The sequence below is a fragment of the Barbatula barbatula genome, assembly GCF_947034865.1.
Source record: "Barbatula barbatula genome assembly, chromosome: 22".
Taxonomy (NCBI): Eukaryota; Metazoa; Chordata; class Actinopteri; order Cypriniformes; family Nemacheilidae; genus Barbatula; species Barbatula barbatula.
In genome coordinates, this window is record NC_136785.1 from 198,749 (window position 1) to 221,832 (window position 23,084).

Consider the following 23,084-nt stretch of genomic DNA (forward strand, 5'->3'; position numbering starts at 1 on the left):
CAGAGAGACAGAGAGACAGAGAGACAGAGAGACAGAGAGACAGAGAGACAGAGAGACAGAGAGACAGAGAGACAGAGAGACAGAGAGACAGAGAGACAGAGAGACAGAGAGACAGAGAGACCAGAGAGGACAGAGAGACAGAGAGACAGAGAGACAGAGCAGACAGAGAGACAGAGAGACAGAGAGACAGAGAGACAGAGAGACAGAGAGACCAGAGAGACAGAGAGACAGAGAGACAGAGAGACAGAGAGACAGAGAGACGAGAGAGACAGAGAGACAGAGAGACAGAGAGACAGAGAGACAGAGAGACAGAGAGACAGAGAGACAGAGAGACAGAGAGACAGAGAGACAGAGAGACAGAGAGACAGAGAGACAGAGAGACAGAGAGACAGAGAGACCAGAGAGACAGAGAGACAGAGAGACAGAGCGACAGAGAGAGAGAGAGAGAGAGAGAGAGAGAGAGAGACTGAGTTAATAGGCCTGATTGCTTCAGATTGGACACTGGTGTTGTTTAGTCACTGTTGTATCTCTGTGCCAGTGAAACCACAACCTGACTCTGTGAGTTATGCACCATAAGATCTTTTGTTCGTGAACTCATAACAGTATTCTTCTGTCCAGTTAACCGCTTGCTAAGCAACAATTGATGTAAACATTGATCCTTTCTGCTCTTACAGGAACCTGATCATTATTCCAGGAACAAAATCTGTATGCAAACTTTCAACAAAACTCCCTCTGCCTTCTGCTGAAAGAACTGTGCCGTTCAGAGTGTGTGTAGATCAGATCATTTCAAGCAGGAAACTGATAAATATGTAAAGTTGGTCTATATTATGTTAAATGTTACAATTAAATGACATCAGATAATTGCTGCCCGACTCACATCTACAACAACGACGCATGAGTTCATATAAATAATTACACTCAACAAAACGCACTGATTGAATCTGTTGCTTCAGAGACACAAGGACAAAAATTTCAATTTAAATCATTAAAAGTAAATGATTTGGAGGAAATGGCTGTTATGTTTTGTTCTCTTCTTGGTTCGAATCAAGACGCAATATAGAGTCATTACAGTATTTACACTGCTCAAAAAAATAAAGGGAACACCTGATCGACGATCAATCGACCCGGGAGCTCACTTATGGTCTGATCCAGGTCTGAGAGGAGACCATGTGCCATCTCATCAGGAGTATGCCCAGACACTGCGGGGAGTTCATACGGGCACGTAGGGCCCTGCACATTACTGACTGACATTATGAGTTACTGTGGTAAAACTTAAAGTTGGATGGGCCAATATTTCCATTTTTACAGTGATTTTACTGTAATTCCTGCCCTGAATGTGTTTCATTGACCACTGTCACACTATTTTGTTCTCGCAAGTTATGCAAAGTATGTAAGTGAAGAGATTTAACCTGGATATTTTGTTCATTGAGATCTAATCTCTAGCTTTCCTGTAGCTCAGTGTTAAGAGCATTGTGTTAACAGCACAAGGTTGTGTGTCTGATCTCAGGGGATTGCAGATAACTGTGTATAAATGTATAAGATAATACAATGTAAGTCACTTTGGATAAAAGCATCTGCCAAATGCATAAATGTAGATGTAAAATATAATATAGTGTGATTTAGGTGTTCCCTTTATTGTTTGGAGCAGTGTAAAATGACCATGTCTATGGGAAGTCCTCACAATGTATGTGTGTGTAGTTTCTATTCTGAATTTCTATTCAGTATCATCACAATCAGCAGTCGTGTGTGTGTGTGTGTGTGTGTGTGTGTATTTCCCCTCCTGGCCGCAGGGGGCGATCATCACAATCAGCAGACACGTGTGTGTGTGTGTGTGTGTGTGTTTTTGTATTGAAAGGTCCGAAAGCACAAAAAATATATGATAGCCTAAAATACTTCCCAACTGAGGTTAATAACTGAACAATAACGGAATTCTCCCCTTATGTCATGTAGTAATTTTTTTTATTTATTTTTTTATAAATCATCTTTTTGTTTGTTTTTCTTAGACTGCATATATAATTTCTGTTTGTATTAAGAGCTGCTCCCTCAGGGTATGTCTTTTCTGTATTATGAAGAAACGGATGTTATGCAGCCATGTTTGTTTGTAAATCTTGATAATTTCAATAAAAAAAAAATAATAATAAAAAAAAAAGTGTGTGTGTGTGTGTGTATTTCCCCTCCTGGCCGCAGGGGGCGATCATCACAATCAGCAGTCGTGTGTGTGTGTGTGTGTATTTCCCCTCCTGGCCGCAGGGGGCGATCACCAATCGGTCGCGTGTGTATGTTTTCTTCTCTCTGTGCGTGTGTCCATGTGCGTGTGCGTGTCTGATGGAGCAGTGAGATTTAAACATCACGTTTTATCAGTAAGTTATGAGTTATTTCTTTAGTAGCTGATGAGCATCTGAGTGTTAGGATGGGAAAACAGAACCAGAAGTCGAGCAGGACTGTCTCGGATAAAGTCCGCAAATCTAAAGCGGCTCCGGAGATCCAGAATAATCCGTTCGAGGTGAAAATCAACCGCAAGAAGTTCGATGTTTTGGGTCGCAAGAGTAAACACGATGTTGGTCTGCCGGGAGTGTCACGATCCAAAGCCATCAATAAGGTAAAATATACTGAAACTAAATACCACAGGATTCCCTCAGGTACGGTGTACGCATACATGGACGAGAGCAAGTGACGCGAGTTTCAGGATTGTTGTCATTGGTTTTCTCTCCTAGTAATGAACTGAAGTCTGTGTCTGTATGACACACAAAGCATTAAACATTTACTCTGTTAGTGTCCAAGATAAAGCTCACACATCGAGCTCTGTAGCGGGGCTTATTTGAACCTAAACACGTGACACACTTACGTGTGTTTGAAACCAACATCCCGCTGACAGACAGTAGTAAACATCTGTTTATTTTCTTTTAAACAACACCCACTGTATTACCTTGGTCTTACTGTATCAATGATATTACTAATAATATACCCTGCTGCTTCCACAGGCAATTCTATGGAGTTTTCTAAGAATAGTGAGTTTGATGTCTACTGTGTTTACTTTGCAGAGGAAAGAAACACTCCTGAAGGAGTTCAGACTGAAAGACAAAAGCAATAAGTTCATTGACAGACGCTTTGGTGAATATGACAGTAAAATCACACCAGAGGAGAAAATACTGCAGAGATTTACACTCGAGAGACAGGTGACACATTCACCACACCGACAACAGCACCGTCACATCAACACCGTCATCACCACACCGACAACAGCACCGTCACATCAACACCGTCATCACCACACCGCCAACAGCACCGTCACATCAACACCGTCATCACCACACCGACAACAGCACCGTCACATCAACACCGTCATCACCACACCGACAACAGCACCGTCACATCAACACCGTCATCACCACACCGACAACAGCACCGTCACATCAACACCGTCATCACCACACCGACAACAGCACCGTCACATCAACACCGTCATCACCACACCGCCAACAGCACCGTCACATCAACACCGTCATCACCACACCGACAACAGCACCGTCACATCAACACCGTCATCACCACACCGACAACAGCACCGTCACATCAACACCGTCATCACCACACCGACAACAGCACCGTCACATCAACACCGTCATCACCACACCGACAACAGCACCGTCACATCAACACCGTCATCACCACACCGACAACAGCACCGTCACATCAACACCGTCATCACCACACCGCCAACAGCACCGTCACATCAACACCGTCATCACCACACCGACAACAGCACCGTCACATCAACACCGTCATCACCACACCGCCAACAGCACCGTCACATCAACACCGTCATCACCACACCGACAACAGCACCGTCACATCAACACCGTCATCACCACACCGCCAACAGCACCGTCACATCAACACCGTCATCACCACACCGACAACAGCACCGTCACATCAACACCGTCATCACCACACCGCCAACAGCACCGTCACATCAACACCGTCATCACCACACCGCCAACAGCACCGTCACATCAACACCGTCATCACCACACCGACAACAGCACCGTCACATCAACACCGTCATCACCACACCGACAACAGCACCGTCACATCAACACCGTCATCACCACACCGACAACAGCACCGTCACATCAACACCGTCATCACCACACCGACAACAGCACCGTCACATCAACACCGTCATCACCACACCGACAACAGCACCGTCACATCAACACCGTCATCACCACACCGACAACAGCACCGTCACATCAACACCGTCATCACCACACCGCCAACAGCACCGTCACATCAACACCGTCATCACCACACCGCCAACAGCACCGTCACATCAACACCGTCATCACCACACCGCCAACAGCACCGTCACATCAACACCGTCATCACCACACCGCCAACAGCACCGTCACATCAACACCGTCATCACCACACCGCCAACAGCACCGTCACATCAACACCGTCATCACCACACCGCCAACAGCACCGTCACATCAACACCGTCATCACCACACCGCCAACAGAACCGTCACATCAACACCGTCATCACCACACCGACAACAGCACCGTCACATCAACACCGTCATCACCACACCGACAACAGCACCGTCACATCAACACCGTCATCACCACACCGCCAACAGCACCGTCACATCAACACCGTCATCACCACACCGCCAACAGCACCGTCACATCAACACCGTCATCACCACACCGCCAACAGCACCGTCACATCAACACCGTCATCACCGCACCGCCAACAGCACCGTCACATCAACACCGTCATCACCGCACCGCCAACAGCACCGTCACATCAACACCGTCATCACCGCACCGCCAACAGCACCGTCACATCAACACCGTCATCACCGCACCGCCAACAGCACCGTCACATCAACACCGTCATCACCGCACCGACAACAGCACCGTCACATCAACACCGTCATCACCACACCGACAACAGCACCGTCACATCAACACCGTCATCACCACACCGACAACAGCACCGTCACATCAACACCGTCATCACCACACCGCCAACAGCACCGTCACATCAACACCGTCATCACCACACCGACAACAGCACCGTCACATCAACACCGTCATCACCACACCGACAACAGCACCGTCACATCAACATCGTCATCACCTGACCGACAACAGCACGGTCACATCAACACCGTCATCACCACACCGACAACAGCACCGTCACATCAACACCGTCATCACCACACCGCCAACAGCACCGTCACATCAACACCGTCATCACCTGACCGACAACAGCACGGTCACATCAACACCGTCATCACCACACCGACAACAGCACCGTCACATCAACACCGTCATCACCACACCGACAACAGCACCGTCACATCAACACCGTCATCACCACACCGCCAACAGCACCGTCACATCAACACCGTCATCACCACACCGCCAACAGCACCGTCACATCAACACCGTCATCACCACACCGACAACAGCACCGTCACATCAACACCGTCATCACCACACCGACAACAGCACCGTCACATCAACATCGTCATCACCTGACCGACAACAGCACCGTCACATCAACACCGTCATCACCACACCGACAACAGCACCGTCACATCAACACCGTCATCACCACACCGCCAACAGCACCGTCACATCAACACCGTCATCACCACACCGACAACAGCACCGTCACATCAACACCGTCATCACCACACCGACAACAGCACCGTCACATCAACACCGTCATCACCACACCGCCAACAGCACCGTCACATCAACACCGTCATCACCACACCGACAACAGCACCGTCACATCAACACCGTCATCACCACACCGCCAACAGCACCGTCACATCAACACCGTCATCACCACACCGACAACAGCACCGTCACATCAACACCGTCATCACCACACCGACAACAGCACCGTCACATCAACATCGTCATCACCTGACCGACAACAGCACCGTCACATCAACACCGTCATCACCACACCGACAACAGCACCGTCACATCAACACCGTCATCACCACACCGCCAACAGCACCGTCACATCAACACCGTCATCACCACACCGACAACAGCACCGTCACATCAACACCGTCATCACCACACCGACAACAGCACCGTCACATCAACACCGTCATCACCACACCGCCAACAGCACCGTCACATCAACACCGTCATCACCACACCGACAACAGCACCGTCACATCAACACCGTCATCACCACACCGACAACAGCACCGTCACATCAACACCGTCATCACCACACCGCCAACAGCACCGTCACATCAACACCGTCATCACCACACCGACAACAGCACCGTCACATCAACACCGTCATCACCACACCGACAACAGCACCGTCACATCAACATCGTCATCACCTGACCGACAACAGCACCGTCACATCAACACCGTCATCACCACACCGACAACAGCACTATGTTGACTCTTAACTGTTCTGTGATGTCTGTAAGTAATGCAGTAAATGCAGTGTGTGTGTGTGTGTGTAGCGCACAAAGGAGAAGAAGGACAAGTATAATCTAAATGAGGAGGAGGAGCTGACTCATTTCGGTCAGTCTCTGGCGGAGATGGAGAAGATGACCGATGTGATTGACAGTGACAGTGACACTGAGGAGAACGGCCTTCTGTCAGGTGACACTTTTACTGCGTGATTAAACATCTGACACATGTGACGCCCCGCACTGAATTCTGATGAGTGTCTCTCTGTACCTGCAGCTGAACTCACAGCGTCACACTTCGGTGGTGGTGGAGGAGGAGGAGGTCTACTGAGGAAGAAGGACACTGGAGATGAGGATGAAGAACACAAATCCAAATCACGACTGGAGCTGATTGAAGAACTCATCCTGAAATCTAAACAAGAGAAGGTTGAAAAGTCTCACCATATCTGAAATAAAACACGTGACGTTCATGAGTTGTGATGTTTGCTTATTTCTCTGCTCTCTTTGTGACTCTAGTGTTCTTTAAATGTTTTATCAGAAAGTGCTGGAATACTGTCGGGAGTGTAGTGATCAAACGCTGTGAATGTTTGTCATGTGTAAAGAGATGTGATGTGATGTGTGTGATTCCAGCGAGAGCGTCAGGTTCAGAAAGAGGAAGCGCAGGTGCTCACAGAGAAACTGGACCAGGAGTGGAGATCCATCCAGAACCTTCTTTCCCGCAAAACCACTAAAACAGAACAGAAAGATCTGCCCGAGAAAACCAAGGTGACATTCACTTACTCATCTGTGTGTGTGACTCTGATGTGTGTTCATGACTCTGATGTATGTGTGTGCGTCTGTGATATGTGTTCATGACCCTGTGTGTGTGTCAGCCGGACGAGTATGATGTGATGGTGCGTGAGCTGGGTTTTGAGATGAAGGCTCAGCCGTCGGAAAGGCTTAAGAGCACAGAGGAACTCGCTCGAGAGGAGAGACAGAGACTTCACACACTAGAGGTACAAACACCTGCCGCTCTCACACATGATGATGATGATGATGATGATGATGATATCATTAATGTGTCTCTGTGAATTAGGAGGATCGACTGAGGAGGATGAAGGGAGACACTGACGAAGAATCTGCTCGCACAGACACACACATCTCAGCTGATGATATTAATGATGGATTCATACTCAACAGTGACGACCGCAAAACACTCGCTTATAAGGTCTCACACACACACACACACACAGATGTGATGATGCAGGTGTGTTTGAGTTCAGCCTGAGCATTACAGAAAACAGATAAATGATCAATATTTACAAGAGGAAGCTGGATTAAAGGGACAGTTCACACAAATCAAGCATATAGTGTTAGTTCTGGCGGGTCACGTGAGTCAAGCTTGCATCAGCTGATCCTCCTCTACCTACAGAAATATGACGCAATCCCAAGTTTTGTTTTCATTCAGTCAATAACAGTTTGAGTTGCTCAAGAGCAAATGACCCTCCTCCCTCCCCAACTCCACCTCACATTTACAATCGAGACTTGGCTTCTGCTATTCCTTTCAATAAGTCTCAACTACATTTTAATTATGTCTTCCACTTAAATTTAAGGATTCAAATCTTTAAGAACTAATGACATCTGCTTGTTCTGTTTACCCTGAGGCGGGTTATTGCTGCGCTCCCTGCTCTTTTCATGCGGCTGCATGGACGGCCAGGAAGTTTAGCCCACAACAGAACCGTACCACCAATCTAAACTCTGCTGCTTCTTGTCAATCATTTGTGACGGTTGTGAACCTGACAGAAATGATACTGATGAACTGATAAATGTCTGATGTGGTGTGAACCTCCAGAGAGATGTTTTCTGTAAATGGTCCTGTGTGAGAGACGAGTGAACTGTTCCTTTCAATCCAAAAGATTTTGCGAGCAGATGAGTTTGACTTTCTGTCTGTGTGTAGGATGGCAAATGGAACCTTAAAGACGAAGAGGATGAGAGTGAAAAGGAGGCTGAGGATGATGAAGATGAAGATGATGATGATGAGGCTGAAGATGAAGAGGATGATGAGGCTGAAGATGAAGAGGATGATGATGAGGCTGAAGATGAAGATGGACACTCTGATCTCCAGTCTGATGAAGGCAGTGAGGATGATGAAGATCAGGGCTGTGACAAAGAGGAGCATAGTGTTAAAGTGACTCCAGCTGTGAATGAAGAGAAGATGAAGACAGCAGCAATAGCAGAACTGCCGTACACATTCACAGGTGACACACACACACAGCAGTGCAGTTTGATGTATCATCCAGAATAATTGGACAGTTGTAGAAATATCACATGTTCTGACACTGTGTGTGTGTGTGTGTGTGTCTCAGCTCCAGACACGTACACAGATCTGAAGAATCTCCTGCAGGGTCACAGCTGTGATGAACAGCAACTCATAGTGGACAGAACAGTGAAGTGCACTCATCCCAGTCTGTCTGCAGGGAATAAAGCTAAACTACAGGTCAGTGTGTGTGTGAGTTGGTTTGTGTATGTGTGTGGTTGTGTGTGTTTATAAAGTGTATATATTCATCTGTTCAGAAACTCTTTGGTTTTCTGCTGGAGTATGTCGGTGAACTGGCAACACAGAATGTACCACAACTCAAAACCATCAACGGTCTCATTCCGTGAGTCACACACACACACACACACACACACACACACACACACACACACACACACACACACAGACGGCAGTGTAAGTGTAAGCACATGTTGATGTGTGTTTGTGTGTGTAGTCAGATCCACAGTTTGTGTCAGATGTTTCCTGATGCTGCGTGTAAAGTGATGCAGACGTTGCTAAGCGACAGCGCTCACAGTAATGAGGAGATGCTGGAGGTCAAAGGTCGAGCTGCAATGCCGGATCTGGATATGGTACGATGACATTCACTCACAACACACTCAGATGTCACATATATGTATCCACCCCTGATGTTTAACTCTGTGTTTGTAGTTGATGTATCTGAAGATCACAGCTCTACTGTTCCCCACATCAGACTTCAGACATGCCGTCAGCACACCGGCCTTCCTCTACATCAGTCAAACTCTAACAAAGGTCTGTGTGTGTAGTGTTGTGTCTCTTTCTCTCCACAGGTGTCGTTCTGGGTTTTGTTGAAACTAGTATCTTTGTATTAGCACCTATTGTATTATTGCTCTTTTATCACATATCACTTATTGCTCCTTGAACTCTCTGTAAGTCACTTTGGATAAAATCGTCTGCTAAATAACTCAATGTTAATGTCTAAATGGAGGACGTGTGTGAGGGATTGTGTGTGTGTGTAAACGTTTGTATGTGTGTTGTTTTGTGTGTTTCAGTGCAGTGTTGTGTCTTTGGAGGACGTCTGTAGGGGTTTGGTTCTCTGCTGTCTGGCGCTGGAGTTTGTGTCTCTCTCTCAGAGGTTTTTTCCTGAGATGCTGAACTTTCTGCTGGGTCTCCTTCACCTGGCGGTCCCTGAAAAAACCAACACAGGTACCACAATTACACACAGCAGTCACTGTGCGCGCGTGTGTGTGAGAGCACCAACACCAGCAGTAGAAATAGTTTTGCGGTTGTGTTAAGTGACGTGTTGGGGTGGAGTTTCATGTCAGACTGCCGTGACAGATTTTCTTCATACTTCAACACATCAGATCTTACAGCACAACGTCAAGAGAGTAGTGATGCGCGGATTGCGTTTATATCCGCGGATCGGGTGGGCAAGGTACTAAGAAAGTACATTCGATAACACTTTACTTAAAACATATTTACTTACTTAAAGCATATATGTAGTTTTAATGCATTAATTATGTCTTGCTACGCACCTTATAATGCATTTTAATGTCTCATGAATAATTGTAACTACAGTTAATACATTATAACACTTATCAATTCAATTTTACGCTTTGCATTTTAAATTTGGTTATAATTCTTTACAACAACATTAAATGTATTACAACACACATAATGAACAGTAATAATGCATCATACCCTTTAATAACCCTTTATAATGCATTCTTCATAAAGGCTGTAATAAAGGGTTACCGTACATTCTGATTAATTGCGGGTGGATAAGATCAGTCATTAATTATGCAAATATTAACTACATTCTCTAAAATATAATTGTTTTAAATGTTTCCTCTGAAGGGAGAGTTTATTTATTTTTATATCAGAGATGCGCAAATGAACTCTAACGTCACAGAAGATCTACTGACATCACGCTTAAAACAAAGGATTTGAATGAATAATGTGATGATCGGGTGCAGATATTTAGATCATAGAAAATAACTGGTGCGGATGGATGATCCGCGCATCTCTACTAGAGTGTTCTTTATTTACACACCGTGTGTTTGTGTGTAGGTTATGTTGTTGTGAGTCCGTTCAGACAGCAGGGGAGAAACTGTGATCTGTTGGTTGTGAAGGATCCGAGCGCATCTCTCAGCTGGAGCAGAAAACCCATTTCATTGTGTACCGCTCACAGAAACACACTAGACACTCCACTGGAGAGAGACCACTACAGGTACACACACGATCATCTTGAGAATCTTCAGGATGTTGCTGTTTGTATGTTTCGATGTTGTTTGTCAGCTGTGTTTGTGTCATGCAGGCTGTCAATCATTGATGCGTGTCTGGATTTAGTAAAGAGATGTACGACGCTCTATACGGATTTGACATCATACAGCCTGATCTTCAAGCCAATCAGAACACTGCTACTTAAACATCTTCCTGCTAAGAGTTACCCCACCGAGATACAGGTTCACTCATCACACATGATCGGCGTCGCATCACATCACGTGTCATGTTTTGTGATTGTTCTCTTGTGTGTCCACTGCAGGATATTCGGAAAGAGATATTAGAGGCCATCTCTGAAAAACCTTCCCAGCGTGCACCTCTGGTGTTCAAAAAGAAAAAGCCCATCCCACTGAAACTCTTCACGCCAAAGATTGTGCAGATGTGAGTAAGAGAGAGAGTGACGTCTGACATGAGCGGTTTCTGTGTGATGCTGTTTCTGTACGTCACATTTCTTAAAAAATTTCAGACTGGACTACGGCAAAACGCGAGGAAACACAAAGGAAGAGAAGGATCGAGAGCGGCTGAAACACAAATACAAGCGAGAGTTTAAAGGAGCGCTGAGAGAAATCCGCAAGGACTCGAGATTCCTGGCTCATGAGAAACTCAATGACGTCATCAGCAGGTTTGCACACTTCTTAAAGACGCAGCACGCAGAAAGATGGCGGATGAAATGCTTTTGCTCATCTGAACATGTGTTTGTGTGTCAGGGATACGGAGAGGAAGAGGAAGGTGAAGGAGCTCTACGGCAGTCTGTCCACCCAGGAGGGAGAATGGAAAGCACTGAAGAGGAAGAAGGGAAAGTGATGATGATGACGTCCTCTTCCGTTCTTCATACAAGAACTGTTTTAATATTCTCCTGTTTGTTCTCATGATAACTTTTTGTATATGATAAATGACAAGAGATGAATGAATTGGGTGTGATGATTCTTTCTTTGGGTGAAGTGCTTTGACTGCTTTTACAGTAACGTTAAAGACACCAAAACCAGCAAACGTTCAGATTGTCAGAACTCTCAAACAGAGACACGCGTGGGCTGAAATCAAGCTTTATTTAGTACTTTTGGTCACACACATTTTGCGTACACACTTAAAAAGAAATACTCGTTGTCAGGCCGTGCGTTTCCAGAAAGACACTCAAACATCTTTAGGGTGACCAAATGTTCTTCAGACGATATAAATATTAGAAACATGACTGAAAGGTTTTCTGGGACCTCAACATGTGTCTGTAGTGTGAAGAACGGTTTCTTTTTAAGAGTGTATTTTTCTTATAGATGGCCGGTTAACTTTAGATTAGCGGGGGGGCGAGTCGTGTCATCGTTCCTCAGACGGATCCTTGAATAGCGGTGTGCGTCTCTACAGTACGAGACATGGACGTGGTTCTGGCTTCCGTCACGGCTTCTGAATGAAGAAGGAAAAACAAAGCCATCAGATTCTATTAAACACAAGGAATGCTAGTTCACATCAGCTCACGTTTTATTTTACCTGCCACTCCATCAGCAGAGATGCCCAGCCGTCGCTCTTCACCTTCCAGAAGCTTCCTGTAGGTGGCGATCTCTGCGTCCAGCCTCAGTTTGACGTGAAGCAACTCCTGGTAGTCGGACATGTATTTGCCCATTTCTGCTCTGGTCTCACACAACTGACTCTCTAGCTGAGCGATGACGCCCTCCAGACCCGCCGCCTTATCCAGATGAGCCGCTTCCATGTCCTCCAGCTGCTGTTCCAGCGCTCCGTTGCGCGCTCTCAGACCGTCGATCTGGTTCTGCAGGTCTGACACCTGGTTGTGAAAGGTGGTGATCTCCTCCTTCATGGTCTTCATCTGGGTCTCATGTTTGCTGGCTTGCTCTTTCAGGGTGTCGAACTTGCCCTTGTACCACTTCTCCGCTTCTTGGACGTTACGGGCGGCCACGGCCTCGATCTCGGCTCGCATGTTGCGCAGGTAGGCGGCCAGGTCGGGTCTGTCCGAGTCCAGCTCCACCGTGACCTTGGACTCCTCGATCTGTCGGAGGAGGTCGGCCACTTCCTCGTCGTGGAGCTTTTTCAGGAACTCGATCTCGGCCACGAGCTGCTCGATGCGTTTCTCCAGGTCGGCCTTCTGTAGCGTGGCGTTGTCGACATCCTGGCGGAACTCGCGCAGGATGATTTCAGCCTCCTCTGAAATGTATCGACATAGAGAATGAATTTGTTACATTGAAATGTTTGTGTGCAGTTTTGTGCTCAGTCTCACCTTTGAGGGCCAGCTCTTCCTCCAGCTTCAGTCTCCAGACCTCCACCTCCTCCTCGATGTATCCTCTCTCGATGTCAGCCGCTCCCTTCTCTGCTGTTAGAGCTTCGATGAGATCTTTCATCTCTTTAAACTTCTGTTCATATTCCTCCCCGAGTCCGGCGGGACCTCCCTTGAATCGGCCCTGCAGGCCCTCCAGCTCGGCTCTCAGGGCGGCGTTTCTCTGTTCCAGCGCCTGGACCTTCTCGATATAGCCGGCGAAGCGGACGTTCAGCTCCTGCATCTCCTCTTTCTCATTGGCGTGGTGCTGATGGATCTCCGTAGCGACTTCCACCGCCTGACCCTGGAATCCGGCGCGGCCGCGGCTGTACGACGACCCGCGGCATCGAGAGGGCGACGGGCTCTGGACCCTCATCCTGCTGGATCCGCTGACGCTCAGAGTCTTCTGGGAATACGATGAACCTCTCATGTCTGTGTCGTCTGTGTTCAGTTTGCCGACTGTGGAGTGAGTTGGGAACGGGGTTTATATGGGCCTGTGAAGAATCTTGCAGGGCTCCTTGAAAGTCCTGCGGGGTCTTGACATGTTTTAAATGTGGATCATGACACCGAAGCTTCTCATTAGCTGGAGTCTCATTGTCATGAGGTCGAGCGGCTCTCACACGTCAGTGTCACATACCGACCCTTCAATGTGTGCCGCCTGTTTCTCTATCATCATCATCATCATCTCTGGAACTCTGACGCTTCATCATTGTTTCCATTCCAGTCTTGTAATTGAGTTTGGGATGTAAGCGGAGTTGTGTCAGTTTTCTCACTTTGGAATGTGATTCTTCAGAATCTGGGCTCATTATCAGTGAGGTGAGGAGCTGAACACAGTGACATCATTAATGCTGAAGGACTAACGTTTCATTTATCACACACGCTTATCCTAAAACATGAAGCATCACTTTTACATGCAACACGTCTCCTGATGTTGGGTTTCATCGTGAGTGATGTGTCTGTTTATCTGGACTGATGATGGATCATTGTAGTGATGTCATTGAATTCCACGTTTAAAGTTTGGGCGTATAACTGTATGATGTAAAAGAGTGATGTTCATTGAGATGTATTCGGATCAGGCCAGTTCAGCGTGTTGTGTTGGTGTGATGTCTGTAGTAATGGAGAAAATAAATACGCTTTTATTCCGTCAATATTCAAATGCAAATATTCCATCATGTTTGTTGATGTTTTAAAAGTTTAAATGGTTTTGAATCATTTTTTCACAGCTCATGGTAAAAATTTGACTCATGAAGGTTTGTGTTACCACATGCCTCTTGAAGCACTGCTACTGAGAAAACGATTCTCTATTATTATTATTTTTGTTTAATGATAAAATCACAGTCTATATGAAGAGTTTGGTTCCAAAATCAGATAACACCATTAAAACAGCTGTATTCTTTGAGTTATTAAGGCTCAAATCAAAGCAAACTATCAGCAGCTTGATTGATATTCATTGGAATGCAGTTAAAAACGGATTTATTTGTTTGCTAATGAACTCCTCATATGTACACATACTTTTGCTTTATAGATTTTCTGGTATAAAATGTTTTTGCTTAAAAAAGTAAAAAATCATTGAATATCCTGTAAAACTTTCTTGGTTTATATATTAAAACATGACTGATGTTATGGATCCATCTTTGTTCACATTCAACCTGAGGAACGTGTCAGAAAGTTGAATGAATGATGATATAATCTGACATTCACACAGGACACTTGAAAGAAAGTGAGAAGATCATCAGTCATTAGGCGTATCCGCCACTAGAGGACGCAAAGATCACACGGACCTCTGAAGAGTCTGTTCTAGTTCACGCATCTCTCTTCTCTCATTCAAGCTTGAAACACATTCAGCTGATATGATGATGATGTTTAACTGAAGTCTTCTGTCACCCTTCACGTTATATTTTCAGTCTGTTAAACATTTGTGATGCACTCATGCTGTACAACAATATTAATGGAAGAAGTGATTTGGGTTTCTCATGAGTTCTGGCTTCATTGTGATTCTTTGACTGAATGAGAATGAACAATAATAAATGACGTCAGTGTTAAACACATCATCAGCTCGTGTGTCAGATATCAGACAGAAATAAAATCACAGTTTATTTCTTTATTAACGTCATGAAGTTTTGTGCTGAAGATGTGTCAATGAACTGTGTGATGAGACTGAAGGATCAGATCAGATGACATGAATCAATGCATGTAAAATCATGTTTTCACATTCAAATCATAATCAGATGTGTCACATGACATGAGCTCTGAATGCTTAAAGCTGAGGATCTACACACACACACGTATCACTGAAGGACAGCTGAATAGATCACAGATCACAGATCAGTTCCAGATGAATGCTGACTTGAAAAAGTAAAGTGTTTGTTATTTGCTATAATATCAATTCAGCCCTGAAACACTTTTAACATCACAGGAGTGTTATACTAACCTGACCCCAAAACATTTACATTTATTTAAAAGTTGTATTTACATTTATTTAAAGTTCAGGACTGACGTTTGACTAATAAAATAAATGCATAAATAAAAAGAAACGAAGAGTTTCTGTGATGGACCTGAGAGGATGATGATGAGGAGGATGATGAAGATGAGGATGATGATGATGATGATGATGTAGATGATGATGATGAGGATGAGGATGAGGATGAGGATGATGATGAGGATGATAAGGATGATGATGAAGGATGATGAGGATGATAAGGATGGTGATGAGGATGGTGATGAGGATGATAAGGATGATGATGAAGGATGATGAGGAGGATGAGGATGATGATGATGATGATGAGGATGATGATGAGGATGAGGATGATGATGATGAGGATGATGATGAGGATGAGGATGATGATGAGGATGATAAGGATGATGATGAAGGATGATGAGGATGATAAGGAAGGTGATGAGGATGGTGATGAGGATGATAAGGATGATGATGAAGGATGATGAGGAGGATGAGGATGATGATGATGAAGGATGATGAGGAGGATGAGGATGATGATGATGAGGATGATGATGAGGATGATAAGGATGATGATGAAGGATGATGAGGATGATGATGATGATAAGGATGATGATGAGGATGGTGATGAGGATGATAAGGATGATGATGAAGGATGATGAGGAGGATGAGGATGATGAGGATGATGATGAGGATGATGAGGATGATAAGGATGATGATGAAGGATGATGAGGATGATGATGATGATAAGGATGATGATGAGGATGATAAGGATGATGATGAAGGATGATGAGGATGATGATGATGATAAGGATGATGATGAGGATGGTGATGAGGATGATAAGGATGATGATAAGGATGATGATGAGGATGATAAGGATGATGATGAAGGATGATGAGGATGATGATAAGGATGATGATGAGGATGGTGATAAGGATGGTAAGGATGATGATGAAGGATGATGAGGATGATGATGATGATGATAAGGATGATGATGAGGATGGTGATGAGGATGATAAGGATGATGATGAAGGATGATGAGGATGATGATGATGATAAGGATGATGATGAAGGATGATGAGGATGATGAGGATGTAGATGATGATGATGATGATGAGGAGGATGATGAAGGATGATGAGGATGATGATGAAGGATGATGAGGAGGATGATGAGGAGGATGACGAAGGATGATGAGGATGATGATGATAAGGATGATGAGGATGATGATGAAGGATGATGAGGAGGATGATGATGAAGGATGATGATGAAGGATGATGATGAAGGATGATGAGGATGATGATGAGGATGATGAGGATGATGATGAAGGATGATGATGAAGGATTATGAGGATGATGATGAGGATGATGATGAGGATGATGATGATGATGATGAGGATGATGATGAAGGATTATGAGGATGATGATGAGGATGATGAGGATGATGATGAAGGATGATGATGAAGGATGATGAGGATGATGATGAGGATGATGATGATGATGAAGGAGGATGAGGATGATGATGAGGATGATGATGAGGATGATGATGAGGATGATGATGAAGGATGGTGATGAAGGATGATGAGGATGATGATGAGGATGATGATGAGGATGATGAAGGATGATGAGGATGATGATGAGGATGATGATGAGGATGATGAGGATGATGATAAAGGATGATGAGGAGGAGGATGATGATGAAGGATGATGAGGAGGACGATGATGATGAGGATGATGATGAAGGATGGTGATGAAGGATGATGAGGATGATGATGAGGATGATGATGAAGGATGAGGAGGATGATGATGAGGATGATGATGAAGGATGATGAGGATGATGATAAGGATGATGAGGATGATGATGAGGATGATGATGAAGGATGAGGAGGATGATGATGAAGGATGATGAGGATGATGATAAGGATGATGAGGATGATGATGAGGATGATGATGAAGGATGATGATGAAGGATGATGAGGATGATGATGAGGATGATGATGAGGATGATGATGAAGGATTATGAGGAGGAGGATGAGGATGATGATGAGGATGATGATGAAGGATGAGGAGGATGATGATGAGGATGATGATGAGGATGATGAGGATGATGATGAAGGATGATGAGGAGGATGATGATGATGAAGGATGATGAGGAGGACGATGATGATGAGGATGATGATGAAGGATGGTGATGAAGGATGATGAGGATGATGATGAGGATGATGATGAAGGATGAGGAGGATGATGATGAGGATGATGATGAAGGATGATGAGGATGATGATAAGGATGATGAGGATGATGATGAGGATGATGATGAAGGATGAGGAGGATGATGATGAAGGATGATGAGGATGATGATAAGGATGATGAGGATGATGATGAGGATGATGATGAAGGATGATGATGAAGGATGATGAGGATGATGATGAGGATGATGATGAGGATGATGATGAAGGATTATGAGGAGGAGGATGAGGATGATGATGAGGATGATGATGAAGGATGAGGAGGATGATGATGAGGATGATGATGGTGAGGCTCTCGTCTCATTGAGTTAGCCTACATCACAAACTTTACAAACCATTGTTGTGAATGTCATTGTTTAGTAAACGTCACACCTGCTCATGTCTCCACCATAAAGTCTGAAATGATGACATGCACACACCCGCGCGCGCAAGCACACACACGCACACACGCACGCACGCACGCACGCACGCACACACACACTTACACACACACACAGGGCTTTCCCTGCTCCTCCCTTCCGGAGTCCCCACTATCACAGGAGACAAAAGAAGACTCGTTCCGTGGGTTCCTCGTGGCGGTTTACTCGTGCGTCATGTAGGGGCGGGGTCGATATCAGCCAAGCGTGCACTTGCTCACCGTCACCACGGCAACACAAAAACAAGGTTTTTATTTCCCGGGAGATCCTGAGGAATGTGTCTATCAAGTCTGCGCACTTGTTTGTCAAGTATGCAGTTGCCAGGGCGACCAGAGGCCGCGCTCGCGGTAAACCTCAACTGAGGCGTCACGAGGCTGAACAGGTAACTGCGCCACACCTGCGCGCGCCCGTCGCCATGACAATACTCCAGTGTTTGGCCGGAAACGTGCCCATAAAAGCCTTGTAAATAAAGCCGTGCCCATAAAAAATGGTTGTCAAGAGCTCGAGCTTGATTGAACGGCGGCGCAGATTGATCTGTCTGTCACGCTCAACTTCATATCTGTTACATCATTTTGACACTTAACGCGCACACACACGCACACACGCACACACACACGCGCATACACACACACACACACGCACACACACACACACGCACGCACACACACACACACACACACACACACACACACACACACACACACACACACACACACACACACACACACACACACACACAAAAATCTTATGAATTCTAACAGACTTTCAGCCTAATTCAACTGTTCTAGCAGACAAAAACACATTTAAATCCCTGAATGTATAGACATACACTTACTTATTTACTTCTGAGATTCAGCAGAAATGATTTGAATTCACAAGTGGAGAAGAATGAAATAATACCTGAAAAACAATAACTGTCTCTCATTAACTGTAAACATCAAAGACACACGCACACATTCCAGCAGTTCAGCACCTGCCTCAGTCATTAAAAGACACTCGCTCTGATGTTATTACTTCACCTCATTTAACATTACACAAAATGTTAATTTATTCAAGCTTTGAAATATTCACGAGCATTAATGAAGCCCCCAGTTTGATCTCCGCAGCTTTAATCCGACATTAATAATAATCCTGCTATTCAATAAAATATCAATAAATCAAAGTGACTTTAATGATGAATAAATGATTTATCACTTCAGATGAGCTCAGAAAGAAAATTCATTTATCAGACCAGACATCATCCTTTATCTTATTACATTATTTCGGATCTTAAATGTCAAAATAATTTATCAATCATTTATTCGTTTTCACTCAGATAAAAAGCAAGCCCATACCGACACCATCACAACACAACACATTATGCCTGAAGATTCTGCAGAGATTCATTTATTCAGCAGAATAGTGGAATGCATAGTCCATATATAAAAACTGGATGAGTAACAACTTTTTATGACTGAACTCAGAAGTGTTACTAATCGGACCAAAAACTGCCATACGTTACAACCAAGAATACTGTTTAACTATTGACGGATGTTCCATAAAACCCTCGTTCAGCAAGGAATCTTGGCGTTTTATTTGATAGTAATTTATCATTTAAAAAGCTCAGGTCAGATGGTAATACCTAGAATTTCTAAATCAAGTGCCGGCGTCAGATCCTTTTCCTATCTAGCGCCTAAACTTTGGAACAGTCTTCCCTGCACTGTCCGGGAGTCAGACACACTGTCAGTTTAAATCTAGACTAAAGACGCATCTTTTTAATATTGTACACACTACACTATCATTATATAAATATGCAGAAGGTTTAGGCGGCATTAGTTACTTCCAATAACAACTGATGTATTTGTTGCATCAGAGAGTGCAGAACACACACACACACACACACACACACACACACACACACACACACACACACACAAACAAGCCTGTCTTGTCTGACAGGTTTACAACTCTCTCTTTCTTTCACACGCATGTCAACCTGCAACAGAATTTCCATGATGACAGCAATTAATCCAGTTTTCTGTTCACATTTACATACTCACATGACCTGACCCTATAGAACCCAACATCACCACAACCTTATCTGACCTGAACATATTCAGCCTCACATATAGAGTTGTGTAATAAATTTGTGTGAAGTGGATGTTTGTCATTGATGTCCAGATGTTGAGCAGAGTTTTCGTCTATTTGCACTGTATTCCAGATTCTGCAACTTCAACACACAAGTGCTGGTTTGTCCCGATCAAGCCTTCAGAAACCAGCAGAGCGATTCTCAGGTATTTGTGTTCTCACCTCATCTCTGGTCTGTCTCATCTCATCTTGTCTCATCTCATTATCATCTCTCATTATCCCTTCTCCAGCTGCAAACTGAAGGTAATGTGTGTTTCCTCTGAGTACAAGTTTAAACAAACACCAATCATTTGAGTCAGCATCTTATCTTGAGTGCTTTCCTTGTGTTTGTGTTGCTTTCACATTCACTGATTCCCTCAGAGAGAGAGAGAGAGAGAGACTAAAGACCAATATTGCATAAAACGTGAGACAAAACTCATGTTTGGGCGAAATGATCATTCCTGTCCGGCAACATTTATACACACACTGATTTACTTCTTATGAGATGTGTTGTGCCATATTCAAATCTGAAGCGCTGCTAACAAACACACACAAATGCACACACACGCACACACACTCTGGTGCTGCTAGACCTTCATGCTTCATTCAACACTATTGTCCTATATAGACTCGAAAATTTGAAATCACAAGTCCAGTACGGTGTACCACAAGTCTCAGTCTTAGGGCCTATGCTCTTTGTATTATACATGCTACCTCTAGTAGATATAAAAAAGCATAAAGCATTTTTTATTACTGAACTCGGACAAAACAGAAGTGCTACCGCCATGCGTAACAACCAAGAATACTGCTTAACTATTGACGGAAGTTCCCTAAAACCCTTGTTTCAGCAAAGAATCTTGGCGTTTTATTTGATAATAACCGCCAACACGTTTTTTTTCCCATTTGTCCATCATAACAATATATCTAAAATATTCATGCATTCATGACATCAAGACTAGATTGCTGTAATGTACTGTTAGGTTGTTGCCCTGCAGGGTTATTAAAAAAACTCAAACTGATCCGAAATGCGGCAGCTTGAGTTCTTACAGGTACAAAAAAGTATGAGCATATTAGCCCGGTTCTGTCAACCTTGCACTGGTTACCTATAAAGCATCACATTAACTTTAAAATTGCCTTTAAAGCCTTTCTAAATCTAAATTTCTAAATCAAGTGCAGGCGTCAGATCCTTTTCCTATCTAGCGCCTAAACTTTGGAACAGTCTTCCCTGCACTGTCCGGGAGGCAGACACACTCTGTCAGTTTAAATCTAGACTAAAGACGCATCTTTTTAATCTTGCATACACTACACTATCATTATATATATATTCCAAAGATCTAGGCTGCACTAGTTTGATCAACCGGAACCAGGAACACTTCCAATAACAACTGATGTATTTGTTGCATCAAAGAGTGCAGAACATTACTCTACTCTCAGCCAGTCTTGTCTCATTGTTCCAAGGTTACCAGAGCGGGCAGGACGCAATTCGTGCCCAGACCTGACAAAAGCTGAGATGATAGAGCTGGATACAGAAGGACGCAGCGACTTGACATGTCTTCACAATCTGTTTGTCTCATATTCATGTTGAGTTGATAGAATGTTTGTTGCTGGTTATGTTATGATGTGTCAGTCATTTACAGAGAGCTTTATTTAAAGCCCAGTGATTTTTAATATTAAAAATAGCACATAAATGTTGTGTTTAATAGAGCTGCGAGACAGACTTCCGCTGGATCAGCTCTATAAGAACACACATGTGTGTCTGTACTTTCCCCTTCAATCAGTAAACATGTAAAACTGAGAATGTTATTATTCCTCACATAAAATAAACGCTGACACTTAACTCCACTCGTCTAGACAATATCTTCAGCATTAATACAAGCCGCTCATTAGTGTTTTATTGTCCAACCCAAATGCCTTTTTTTCCTTCTCGTATTTTTCTCCCTTTTGTTTTTCCAAATGTCGGACATTCTGTCTGTGTGTGTGCGCGTCCGTGTCTGTGTGATAACACTGAAATAAAGAGATCTCTGAAACAACAACTTGCATCTGCTCGTGTCATCAGGGTTGTGTGATATTTTATTTCTTCTCTAGAAAACCAAATCTAATTGTAAAATTGTTTTTGTTTCATGGAAGAAAGTCACCTGGGTTTGAAACAACAGGAGGGGAGTGATCACACAATTTTACTTCTAGCAACAGAACTCAAAATATGAAATGTCTTCAGTCAGTATCACTACACACATGATCTGATGAAGCATGAAACACAGACACACGTATGCTCATACACACGCACACACACGCGCGCACACACAAGCGCACGCGCACACACGCGCACACACAGAAGTCTGGAGTTTAATGAGTGATAGTACAGAGTCTGCATTTACTCACACACATCAAACTAACAGTAAAATCTTTCATTATGTATCTAGTTTGGGTTTCTCTAAACTACGGACTACTGTGTGTGGGGGATTCTTGCCTTTTTAGCTATAAAAGCAACGTTTCATAGAACTGACATTTACTTGAATCCAGTAAACAGTTTTTTACAGACGCTAGGACACATTAAAAAGTTGAAAGTTGGTTAGGAGAATT

At 44.1% G+C, this 23,084-nt stretch overlaps 2 protein-coding genes across 2 annotated transcripts; one reads left to right on the forward strand and one right to left on the reverse strand.

Moving 5' to 3' along the window:
• Positions 1–2,255: 2,255 nt before the first annotated feature.
• On the forward strand, positions 2,256–11,935 carry nop14 (NOP14 nucleolar protein homolog (yeast)). Its single transcript, XM_079486556.1, has 18 exons — positions 2,256–2,599; positions 3,042–3,176; positions 6,519–6,660; positions 6,745–6,893; positions 7,098–7,232; positions 7,340–7,462; positions 7,543–7,674; positions 8,404–8,704; positions 8,813–8,943; positions 9,021–9,106; positions 9,218–9,353; positions 9,433–9,534; positions 9,795–9,948; positions 10,813–10,972; positions 11,060–11,207; positions 11,288–11,406; positions 11,492–11,647; positions 11,733–11,935. Exons 1-18 carry the CDS (start codon positions 2,411–2,413, stop codon positions 11,827–11,829), a joined length of 2,595 nt encoding a protein of 864 aa, XP_079342682.1. The 5' UTR covers positions 2,256–2,410; the 3' UTR covers positions 11,830–11,935.
• Positions 11,936–12,343: 408 nt separating this feature from the next.
• LOC306911539 (vimentin) lies at positions 12,344–13,712 on the reverse strand (the record flags this gene model as incomplete). Its single annotated transcript, XM_079487008.1, has 3 exons — positions 12,344–12,420; positions 12,505–13,173; positions 13,247–13,712. 3 exons carry the CDS (start codon positions 13,710–13,712, stop codon positions 12,344–12,346), a joined length of 1,212 nt encoding a protein of 403 aa, XP_079343134.1.
• Between the last annotated feature and the right edge of the window lie 9,372 nt (positions 13,713–23,084).